This window comes from Sinocyclocheilus rhinocerous, unplaced genomic scaffold (assembly GCF_001515625.1).
Source record: "Sinocyclocheilus rhinocerous isolate Xijiao unplaced genomic scaffold, SAMN03320098_v1.1 scaffold889, whole genome shotgun sequence".
Lineage (NCBI taxonomy): Eukaryota > Metazoa > Chordata > Actinopteri > Cypriniformes > Cyprinidae > Sinocyclocheilus > Sinocyclocheilus rhinocerous.
The window spans coordinates 649,968-662,654 of NW_015638024.1; the positions used below are offsets into that span (position 1 = coordinate 649,968).

General features: G+C 37.3%; 1 protein-coding gene across 1 annotated transcript in view; it reads right to left on the minus strand.

Moving 5' to 3' along the window:
* The window catches only part of LOC107749421 (ephrin type-B receptor 2-like), a 173,261-nt gene that overhangs the window by 38,646 nt on the left and 121,928 nt on the right, over nt 1-12,687 (minus strand). Inside the window, exon 4 of the mRNA XM_016564569.1 lies at nt 1,886-2,041. Coding sequence (XP_016420055.1) covers nt 1,886-2,041 — 156 coding nt within the window. The remainder of the gene's footprint in view (nt 1-1,885; nt 2,042-12,687) is intronic.

Genomic DNA, 12,687 nt, shown 5'->3' on the forward strand with positions numbered 1-12,687 from the left:
ATTTGACATCTATCTTAATGTTTAAAAGAGGAAAAATATTATATACATTTAATAATATTATTATATTATTTATATAATAATAATATTAATTGTGTTTTTTGTTTAATACATATATTTTATTGTATTTATTTGTTTTTTATAATTATTTGGAATTTGTATTTTTTTCTTAGTTTTGTTTCTTCTGTATTTTTTGTAGTTCAAATGAAACATGTTTTCAGACTTGAGATACTGCTTTTCAAAATAAATAAATAAATAAATATAAAATCTAACCTTTATTAAAAGGACTTTAAAGTGATAAATAAATGAAGGCAAGAAAAGGAGGGGGGGAAATCAGGAAATATCAGTCAGATTTGAACCCCCAACACAGCCCAAATGTTCAGAACGTTTGCTAACCGCTAAGCCATGGCTCTGTCGACTTCGGTTTTCATCTTTGGAAGGGACTGAATTATACAATGAAACAATGTTTATTGTGTGCATTTCCATGTGTATTTTCTCATGTATTTTCATCATACTAATTGAAATTAAGATAACATTGCACAAATCATAGGCTTATTTGGGTCTAGTCAAATAGTTTCCGTTCTGTTCCCGTGTTTGTAAACATCATTTGTGTTTGCTCAGGCACACACACAGTATGTCTGAAGGAGAGTAAGAGCACCCCAAACAAACGCACCTCCAAGATCTCCTTCTGACTGACAGCCCAACTAAAACTAACAATACCCCATGTTTATCTTCAGCCGGCATGTGCTCCCAATTACTCTGGGTTCTCCTCTAGGGCCATGTGAGGTAATCAAGAAACAACCCACTGCCTTTTACCCTTTTAAAAAAGCCCCCAAAAAAGGAAGGCCCCAATTGATTACTTTTTTACAGTTGTGAGCCATTAAGAGGCATCTCTGTCTTGAAACTACAGCTTTGTTGCACGCACAACTGTTTCTAAACATCCCATTCCCAGGTTAGTGGGCGGTAAAGGCTGCCGTTTCCTCTCTGTAATCAAACCAAGGCCCACTGAGCTTCAGCTCTGTGACGCGATACTGCTCTCTTATTCACAACAGCTGCTCTCCTCCCAGGGCCAAGCTTTTGCAAATGGCTTTTGTAAAGAAGCGGTCTTGTTCTTCCCTTTCTTTCTCCTTCTTCTCTGCCCCCACCTTGCCTCTTTCAGGGAGAGACAAAAACATGCCGCTCACAACAGCATAAGGAGCTGTCTGCCTCTCTCTCTTCGTCTTCATGGTCTCATCTGTTTCAATAATAAGGCCACAGGTCTGTTTTTATCTGCCTGATCTCAAGTCAGTGAGAATAGACAGAAAAGGCTGCTGTTTACATGTGGTGGAAAAAGAGGTGTGTTGTTGGCTATGCTGTAAGGATAATGACAATGAAAGTGAGCCAGAGGGGTTAGGCAATAATCAAACTTTCCTACCTTTTTCTCATATGTAGCATAGGTATGTATTGTTCATTTTAGTGAATCAGCTTGTATGGATTTTTCAGTGCAATCATGTGCAAAAAGATTCACTTTTTTTTTTTTTTATATATATATTTCAAAAAAATTTAGTTAAATGCTGCAGTCCATTAACATGTTTGCAACTCATTTTTTCAATTTTTTCTATTTAGTGTCAATTTATTTATAATTTAATCTGTTTGGGATTAATTAAAAATTAATTTTGTGCAAGATACATATTCAAAGATTAAAAATACTATTTAAAATGAAATATTTTTTTCTATTTCATTTTTTTTTCATACCAATAAAATTATTATTATTATTATTATTATTATTACTATTATATTGATTACAAGTATTGATTAAATTACAGGTATGAGTCACATTGAGAGTTTGGAAAATATAGTTTGAAAGTATGTTTTACATGCAGTTTGAGACAAAGCGGAGAGGACGCACTTGTACAGGGCATCTCTAAGGGGTCCGAGTCTGTGCGGTAATATCCATTTCGGCAGACGCAGTTGGTGGCTCCGTTGTTGGTTGTGCGGCTGTTGATTGGACACTGCAGGCATTTCTCGTCACCTTGTGCTGTCTTGAAGAAACCTGAAGGGCATGCTGAAACAAAGATAGCAAAAGTGATGAGAAAAGAAGAAGTGAAGAGAAGATGAAGAAAAGATGAAGAACTTTTCAATATTACATGATTGCCAAGGGCAAGAGAACACCAAGGAAATCATGGGCCACTGCAGTCAAGTTGAAACACACTTTAAAGCATTTCACACATATAAAAAGAAGCACTATAGTCGGGTAAACATAGCATGTTCAGTATATAGGGCTGAATTATTTAAACCCTGTGCTTTTGCATGACACGCTAAGAGCATTCCACTTGTCACCTGCTCATGGATGTCCTGGCTTTTATAATTAATAGGAATATTATACAGACAGCAAATAAAAGAGGTGGTAAAAAGGGGAAATAAATGGAGAAAAAGGCCAGAAACATTCTAGACAAGTACAAATACGCATATGAGTGTATGTTTCATCTCTTATTGACTGTAACTCATCCTTTCTTCTTTCCTTTTGCTGAATCTTATACTTTTCACCTGTGACACCCTACATTTCGGTTGGTGCTGGAATCCCTCCCAGAATTCAATGCACCTGTAGAGTGTCAAGCGCTGTTTTTTAATCTGTTCTGGCTGGAACAGATGTGTAAAAGAGTTCCCTCCAGGTAACACACAAAAAATGTCTTATTATTTTTCCCAGAACCCACATCTAACTGTTAAGGAAACTGTCTTATAATCAACATGAAATAGCATTTACAACCATACATTTTGAGTGAAAGAGAACATTTAGGGCAGGACTTGATTTTATCCATAGGGAATTGATTGAATTGTGAAAAGTAGCCTCCAAAGCCAAAGTGAAGCCAGAACTGATTGCAAGTTCGAGGTGGAATGCACACACTTTGTACTGTGGAGGTCAAGTTCACCCTTGAGAGCATCTCAACATAATGGTAATGTTTCTTTTCAAATCTATCATTATTTTCTGCTATTGCTGTTAACCTTTATTACGTTAACCAGACATTAAAGTAAGTCACTATGTCCTTGTATTGAATTCACCCAAGCTGATATTCACTAAATTATGTGTTTTATGTTCAGCAGAAGAACGTCAGTCATATGGGTTTGGAACGCCAAGGCAGCAGAGTTTTCATTTTCAGGTGAACTATCCCTTTAAGACCAGGATTGTGTATTAAGAAGATAAACAGGGTCATTTTTTATTTCATGTTGACTATTTTCATGTTTGCTGTTGTAATCGCAGTTGCTCTACCAGAGAGCAGGAGCACATATTTTCATGTGCACATGCCAGAATTCCCTGGAGACCTTTCAGACCTGGAGAGTTTTCTTATCCGTACCAAACAAACTATCTGCGATAACACTTCCCAGTGAGAGGAACAAGCACTTGACCGGGATGATCAGTACATTACTGTGGAGTACGCCCCTCTACACTAACCCAACCCTGAGCAGAAGAGAAAAAGACCACAGCCAGCGACGTCCCACATCCACACACTTCTGGAAGGGAAGGCCGTCTTGGCTCGCCAAGTTTGAAAAACCCTGTCACCCCATTCCTAATGGGCGACCTTGCTGCCATTGCAAACGATTTCAACACACCTTCAATATCTGAACCATTTTAGGGGAGCTAAAAAACAATAAAGCGCAAACGCTCGGCCTCCATAGTCTAAGCTGGCAATCATAGCAAGGATTTGCGCAGCGGACCGGCCAAGGAAAATGTCTATCGACAGGTTTATTTGGAGAAATCAACTCCAGTCAGGGTTCAGCCGTGCTCTTAAACACGCACAAATAAGCTGGACTGTACATCCGCTGAGGCGGTGAGATCACATTCTTGCAGCTCAACTACAGGGGCAGAAGTGCCCAGTGGTCATTAAATGGGGGTCTGTTATTTCAGTGAAATGTTTCAGACAGAAAGGGTGCTATTCCCCATTTCCCCTCAACTGGTCACCCCAGACCATCTTTCTCGATCCCATTTCAACACCCTGGCAAACAACAGGACCGGCTCAGCATCCAGGAACACTTTAGACTGCCATACATGGACACACAAATACACAATTTTACATTCCCTCTTTGCACTCAACACATCCGCACTCTTTTTCTTATTCCAAAACACCCATGCACTTTCTCCCTCTTAAGAGTTTAAGCAAACTTAGTCTTTACCAAATCCAGCTGACAGGTTTCTATAAGCCTCCACCAGGAAACCGACAGCCCAGTTTCCCAACACACACAAAGTACAAAATCATGGCTAAATATCCCAGAATCCCAAGTGAACAAGAATATAATAAACGTTTAGAAATGGACTGGTGGAACAAATGCTCAATGTGAAAGCGAAAGAGCACCTCAGTTTAATATTAGATTTGACATGTTTTTCTTTTCAAATGATTTATGGCAAAACTAGCCATGTGTAAAGTGAAATATGATGCTTGTGTGTTCGGAGAAAGTGTCATTGGAGTCACAGAGACAAGCACAACTGCAAAGCTTCAGGATTTAGGATGAAACTCGGATAGAAAGGTAATCAAAAACAGCAATGGAAAACAGACTGGACCCAAATGGACTGAGATCAAAGAGAAAGAAAACAGGAAGATAGGGGGAAACTGTAGCAAGAGTGCTTAAAATAAATTAGCCTTTGTCCTATTAATGTAATCAAAATACAATAAAAATGCAATTCATACATAACAATGACTTGAATACTTCTCTTCTATGATGAGCATGAGCATGTCAATTTCTGAATTAAATTCATGTTATTATATTTCTGGGGGCATAAAGTAAAAAAAAGGGTGATACTGCCTTGATATAAAAATCTAATTATTGAAAAGAAAACTTATTATATTATTTCTTAAAAAAATATTCTAACAAAACTGCTTCACTTCATATTAATATCTAGAAAAAAACAACAACAACAAAAAAAACTTCTGTTAGCAAAATAAAAGTAATGTGGTCCAAACAACTTGCAGAAAAAAAGCAAAATATAAAATATAATAAAAAAGGACTCCTGCAGACCCTCATGACTATGTGCAAAGGTCAATACGTATCTCAAAATGTCAGATAATATGACCTCTTTATGAGATGGTTAATTCAGGTTGCACAATATCATGTGGTCTGACTCCCCACAAACTTCATGTTAAGATCTAATCATTCATGATATTTGTTAAAATACAGAAACTTGTGGGAAAAAAATTAGACCTTTCTTGAAAATGGTATGTAAAAAAAATAAACTAACATATAAAAAGTGTACATTTCTAATAAATTAGCATGTGTTTTAAACAAGAGAAAATTTTTAAAAGATTTATTTTTTATCGTCATTGACCTATTAACAGTTGTCTTACAACTGATCTTGTAGGTTGACATACCCTAACTAGTGCTGAAAGGAAAATTGCACACCTTCCCTAAAAAAAAAAAAAACGGAGCGGGTCCGAGCCTCCCTCTACAAACCCTGCCAGTATCCTAGAGAGGGTTAGCCTATGCCACACTGACGAAGGAATCGAGTATCTGTGCCTGACTCCACCACTTGCTGTCTGGGCATGACCTTGCATGTCTCCATACTTGCTTCCAGATGGTTCCATCCAACCAATAGAAATAATCAGCCGTGCTGAAATCGTGGGGACTGTGCTGAACACGGCTGTTGAAGCATACAACTTAGCTTGCAGACCTACCCTGTATGGAGGATTGTAATTTGAGGATGAAGAGAAAAAGTGTCAACTGTAGCCCCAGGGACGATAGAAAGCCTGATTAAAGAGCACATCAGTGCTTTGATACAGCTCACATCCATATTAGAAACTGTCATGTTGTTTGATCACAATGTTTCTCTTGCAAGCTTGGCATGGAAAAAAATACAGCTGCTTTTTTTTTGTGCAAATTTGAAATGTTTGTATAGAAAATAACAAATAAGGACACTTTTGAGACACGCCGGACCCTTTGGTCTCTATTTGACTGAAGTGATTAATCTGGTTCTATAATGAGAAAGAGATGAAGTCATTTCGAAATACTTCTCTTGCTGAAAAAATTAGCTTATTTACAGCATTAATTTACAACAGCCAGGCCATAAGGGCCAAGCTGACCAGCATGTTCTTTAAGCTGGTTGACTAAGGTAGTATTTATAGTTAAGCTAGAGAAGAAGGCTGGTGGTGACACCATCATCTTAGCAACTTATGCTGGTGACCAGATATATGTTTCTTCAAAACTGGGCACTATGTCATTTCCACAACACCAAACAATTTTATTTTATTTACAATGTTATTTCCACCACCTTTCATTTCCACCAGACGCTAGAGGGAATTATACTAATGTTCAAAATTAAAACAGTAATATTGTGAAACATTATTACAATTTAAAATAATTTTTCTATTTTAATTTATTTTAAAATGTTATTTATTCAACCTGGTCTCATGGCAAAAATGTACCCGGGGGCACATTTTCGCGAGACGCGAAATACGTACCAATAAGTACATATCACTGCAGTTTCCAAAAGAAATTCCTGTGATAAAGCTGAAGCAGCCATTACTCCAGTCTTCACTGTCACATGACACCCATTCTAAAATGCTGATTTAGTATGAAGGTAAAACAGCAGCAAAACTGAGCTTGTTAATTTGAATGTGAGAACTTGCCATATTAATATTCGTATTTGTAAGTTAAAATTTACACTCACAGCTCTGATGTGAAAAGCTGAATCTTTCGATTTGCACACATGGACAATAATCAACTAAAATGCTGATTTAGTATGAAGGTAAAACAGCAGCAAAACTTAAGAGCTTGTTAATTTGAATGTGAGAACTTGCCATATTAATATTCGTATTTGTAAGTTAAAATTTACACTCACAGCTCTGATGTGAAAAGCTGAATCTTTCGATTTGCACACATGGACAATAATCAAAACACCCATGTTTTGAATTCGAAGTTGCAGATTAATAGTTACAAATGTGTAAAATGGCATTCACATAAACAAAATGGCAGACACAAATGTGTAAAACATATTTACTTTTTTTTTTAAATGTATTTATTTATATTTATGGGCTTTTATGTCTTTACTGTGAGAGGACAGTGTAGAGTTGACAGGAAAGCGTTGGGTGGAGAGAGGGGAGCAGGATAGACAAAGGACCACGAGGCGGGAATCGAACTCGGGTCTCCATGAGCACAGTTGCGCTATATGTTGATGCACTAACCAAGACCAACAAGGCTATTGGCACCGACACAAAATATAAAATAAAAATATAGTAACAGCCTCTCAGATCTTTTGCGACTCCTTTCACGATATTCCTGTAGCAAAACTCACTTGAGCACTTGTAAATGCAGATGCGAGAGTGCAGAACCTGGGGTGTGGCAGGAGTGGGATTGAAGCCATTTTATTGGTCGAGATGCGTGACCAATAACATTGGATGATTTCTTTGCGTGATGATGTCATGCAACAGCAGCAGCCAGCGTGCCATTTTGAAAGGAAAGCCTGCTTTGGGAAAACAACTTAGCATGGCCGAAGACTGCGGAAGCTATCAGCTCACCTAATGGACAACTAACAAGTTTAAGTTTATTTTATAATCAGGGTTCCTACACATTTTTCAAAATTCCATTCTTTTCCAAACTCAAATTTCCAAACCTCTCAGTAGATTTTCAGACCATGTTTAATATAAATAGTTAATAAAGTATTATTTTCAGCTTTATATTTGGTATATACTGTAGTACAGTCATCTGTAAATATTTGACAACACAGAGCCCATTAAAATAAAAAATACAGACTTTTGCATGCACATAAGGAACTTTTTTGTGCCCTTGAGAAACCATTCACATGCACACTGGAATTTTTAGCATGCTTACACATTACAGTTATATATACTATAACCTATTTTGTTTGTCACTGCCACAATCTTCCTATGAAGAAAAACAAAAGCATGGATGCACATGAATGAATAGAGATCTACTTGCTCAAAATTGCTTTCCTTAGGGTAGTACCTCTAATATCAAAATGCTTATAACCTACATTTTTGCATAATGAAAAAGTGCACCTTGAATTCATTCAGTCATGTTTGACAATCACTGAAAAATCCCTAAACAGCCACCATGAAAACACTCAGGCTTACTGGGCTGTGCGAGGGAAATCCCGTTGCGAATGTTTGCTCAGGTGCCAGAACGCTAGTCATGTTTTATTACAGGTAATTCGCTGGTGATTTCAAAGATTGCCAGAGCGTCACCATGAAAACACACTTCTTGTATGATAAATTTATTTTCATTAAATTACAGAAAACTATTACAGAAAACTAAATAGTGGCAAAAGTCTGGAAATGCAAATATTTTCCCTTACTCTGCTTTTTTTTCATACTTTTCCAGACCTCGAAATTACTCAAATCAAATTCCATACTTTTCCAAACTACATAGGAACCCTGTATAAAAGTCCCTAAGGCTCAAAAGTGCGCATAGTTAAAGAAACCCCCATAAACCCCCAGCTTCTCAGGCTGACATTTCCATCATGGCCGACTGGGCGTTATGCGGGATTTTCTACAGCACTGTCTAATCCAGCTAAAGTCACAGTTGTTTCGAAAAAACACAACCTGGTCACTCATGTGCATATGCAATGAACATTTGTGTACCCCAACCCATACACAGAGTCAGATGTCCTTTCTTTTCCCAACAGAACAAAAAGTCTTCTTTGTCTGGGATGACTGTAATAGTGAAAAACTCCCCTCCCTTTTTTATGCTGCCTGTCTATTCAGCCAATGAATAGCTGGCTCGAAAGTAATACATTTAATGAAAGCTACATTAAAGAGAGACCTGGGACAGAGGTGTGTGTGTGTGTGTGTGTATGTGAAGAGAGATGCATGAAAAAGAAAAACAGAAAAGTGAAGAACCAAGGGATGCTCAGTTTTGTTTGCACAGCAAAAAATGTGCTGAAAGCAGGAAAATGGGGCAGAGTCTGAGGGGTTTTCTGTATGGAGGGGGGAAGTCCTATTGTGACCAAAGGGAGCAGTGTGTGAAACAGATGGGTTGTGTGTTTGTTACACATCATCTAACTGTGCTTTAGAGCAGCTTTATATATAATCAAACCTTGACATCCATTTCAAATGAACTGGTGGTGCTTAGAAACCTGCCCCTCACAATGTATTTTTCAAAAAATAATGTGACATTAAAAGGAAAGTGTGTATATAAAATTATATACAATTTTAAATTGATCCAATATCAATGATATAAATATTTAATTGTGCATGCAAATTTCCTCTATTTTTCTATTTAAATGACCTTTGCTGTCATCTAATGCTTATACGGTTCTTGTTTTAAATTTCATACTGTACATTTTAATGTTGTGATGCCTACATTCACTTCTTGCATTTAAAATAATTGATTTTAATGTTGTTCATTTATTTAGACAAAACAGTGTAAAGTTTTAGTATCTCTGATTTATCCATTATCACCTATTACATGAAAATAATTTTGAGCTTATCGTATTGGCCATAATTTTAATATTGTGCATCCCTAGCAACAATAGTCAGCGGTCTTTAATGTTTGAGGATATTCAACAATATGCAAAATGATGAAATAACAATAAATGGACGTGCAGACAGTAATTTGCCTCTTAATATAGTTGGATACTAGTAGAAATTACTAACAACAAACAGTACTAAAATGATTCTACTTTTACTAGTAGCTTAGAACATTATAAAAATATTTAATATATGAACATGCACAAATTATGTGTAATATAAACATGCAAGAGCGGTCTTTTGAATTCTGCTTTAAGATTTAAGTAAGTTATTACTAGTTAGTAATTACTGGTAGTAATTACCAGGCCTAGTGATGATCTACAGACTAAAAGGTAATAAAGTTCAGCATTCACCATCTCCTCAAGAGTGAGAAAGAGAGAGAGTTAGATAACGAGCTCAGTTCGGAAAAGCATCAGTGGGTTTTGGAATTCAATAAAGGCTCAAGCCTGACCAGCTAATTCAATCAAGACTGTGTGAAAGCAATTAGACAACTGGCAGTCGCCTCACCCCACCACACAGGCATTAATTACAAATTTATTTCCCTCTCTAGGTATTTTTGTCTGATGCAATTAACATCCCAGAAACATGTTTGCCCAGCCTGTTAGTGAGGGACCAGGCTGTGGTCCAGGGAATAAAGGAGAGCATCAATGATCTTCTCAAGGTCTCTCAATGTCAACTCTGACTCTGTCAGCAGCATCAGTCAAAGTAACTTGTAACACAAAAAGGGTAGAGTTAGACATAGGTTAAGCAGTGCCATATGCTAGGCTGTCTTGCCACAGTAAGGACAGAATAGACACAATATTTAATTTGACATGAACAAAATCAAGTACAGCCCATTCAGTATGAAACTTTGAAAAGTCTTTTCAATTTAAAGTGGTTTAAAAACAACTGTGGAATATTATGAATAAATATGGGTTATGAATATTATATGACCTAAGGCTTAAAGACAAAAAGACTGCAACTTCTATCCATCACAACCAGGTTTTCTTTTACATCCAATTGCATTGCTGATCTATTCTGACTGAAAGACTGCTGCAGAATTTCACAAATCAAGTTATGTGTTAGTTACTGAAAATGAAAAGTCTTTTGACGTAGACACAATGTGACATATTTGCATCCGAATATGCATACTTTTCTGCTTCCTGCAAAGACCAGTTTGCTTCCAGCAAACAAGAAAAGAATGAAGTTCTCTAAAGTGTGTAACCAATGGATACTTTGCTATCCCATGAGACCACAGGAGCTGAGGAAAAAAAAAACCTTTGTATGTCTGGATATATAAACACATGCCTGTGACTCATAAACCCAAGCTCATAGCTGCTAGAGGCTTTCAGAAGTTCAAATGCTATAATTTGCGTGGCATTCTGACATACACGTGCAAACTTCTCATCAGAAATTAGGGGATACATCCCAGTGTGTGTGTCCATCTCAGCCCCTCTGCAGTTGTTAGAGCTGTCTTCAGACAGGATCTATAGCCCAAATCTGCCCAGCAGGCGCCACCGCCACAAATTAAGAGCACCGGTGGAGTGTGTGTGGAGAGAGATTACAGGGAAATGTGTGTGGCACCTGGGAAAAGAGCTCTGTGGAGCACTTGCAACAACTGGAATGTGCATATGAGTGCGCGGGCATATGTATGCATTCGTCTAACATGCATGCCTCACATTTTAGATCAATGCGTGGTCCCCACATGCTGCAGTCAATAAACGCGTCCAGAGAGGAAAGGGGAAAAAATGCAGATGGCTTAAGTGAGAAGATGCGTGTTGTAATTAGAATAGATCAGAATGGACAACCTACTGTATTGTGTATGGGTTTGTCTGTTTTTCAGTCATTCTACAGAACGGATGCCCACACAGACGTGTAAAAAAAAAACAAAAAAAAACTAATAATAAATTGCAGTTGCCAACTTTATCTATTTCTTAATGAACATAAAAAAATCCAGAAACTATTTCTATAAATAGATGGAAAAGACACTGGTTTACAGAGTGACATTCTAAACATAGATCCATGTAACACGTTGACCAAAGAAATGTCTGTTTAGTAGGTAAAAGGACAAAGAGGGCAGGAGGACACAGCAGAAATGCTGCCTCAGCTGCATTATAGGCATTTACCGTAATGACAGAGAGAAACAGGACATCTGATAATGGCCCACTCTCTTAGCTCCTTTGTTTGTTGTCCGTAATTTAAAAAAATGGCAATGGGCAAATTAGTATTTTAGAGTGGAAGATGGATTCTGGCAATCATCAGATCACAAACATCCATACGTTTGAAAAAGGAAAACACACTGAGTGAAAGAAATGGATTTCTAAAGCTATATCTGTAGCACAATTTCCTCCCCATCCACAGCAGTCTAAATTACAGGAATCTGAAAAGGCCGCTAAGAAAGAGACAGACAAGGATCATTTCGTCCAGGCAGATTGCTTGACAGAGTTCACAGGAAAGGTGTCACTTAAGGTAGACGAAAAAATCCCCACACTGCCACACACACGCACTTATTTTGCACTGCCTCCTCCTCTGGAGTCTGTTGCAGATGGTTGGGGAGGGGCAAAGTCAGTCACATTTATCTCCATTAAAGATGGATTGTCAATCACAGCACAGTTCTCCACATCAACCAGACCCTTGGCTAATTTAATTATGTTTTCAGTTACTGAAAATGCTGAACTGATCACATTTACAGCAGCCTCACACTTGTGATCATCTTAAAGAAGGTCAAACTAAACAATCATTGCATAAGGCACCTTTCATCGTCTATTGCTATGACTAGGGTTGGGTACCGAAACCCGGTACCAATATAGCACCGGTACCTATGTAACCGGTATGTACTAGAACCGAATCCGAACGCAGATTTCGGTGCCTCATTTCGGTGCCATGCCTGAGCGATCGATTGAAATATTTACATTTACATTTACATTTAGCAGACGCTTTTATCCAAGCGACTTACAAATGAGGACAATAAAAGCAGTCAAAACTAACAAAAGAGCAACAATATATAAGTGCAAATGACAAGTCTCGGTTAGCCTATCGCAGTACACGTAGCAAGGTGTATATATATATATACATACATACATATTATACACACACACATATACACACACACACAAACAAAGAAAAACAAGTAGATAGAATAGAAAAAAATAGAAAGCTAGTGTTTGTTTGTTTTTTGTTGTTGTTTTTTAAATAAAAAAATAAAAAATAAGATAAATATAGATAAAGTAGAATTAAAATAGAATAGAAAGTGTTAGAG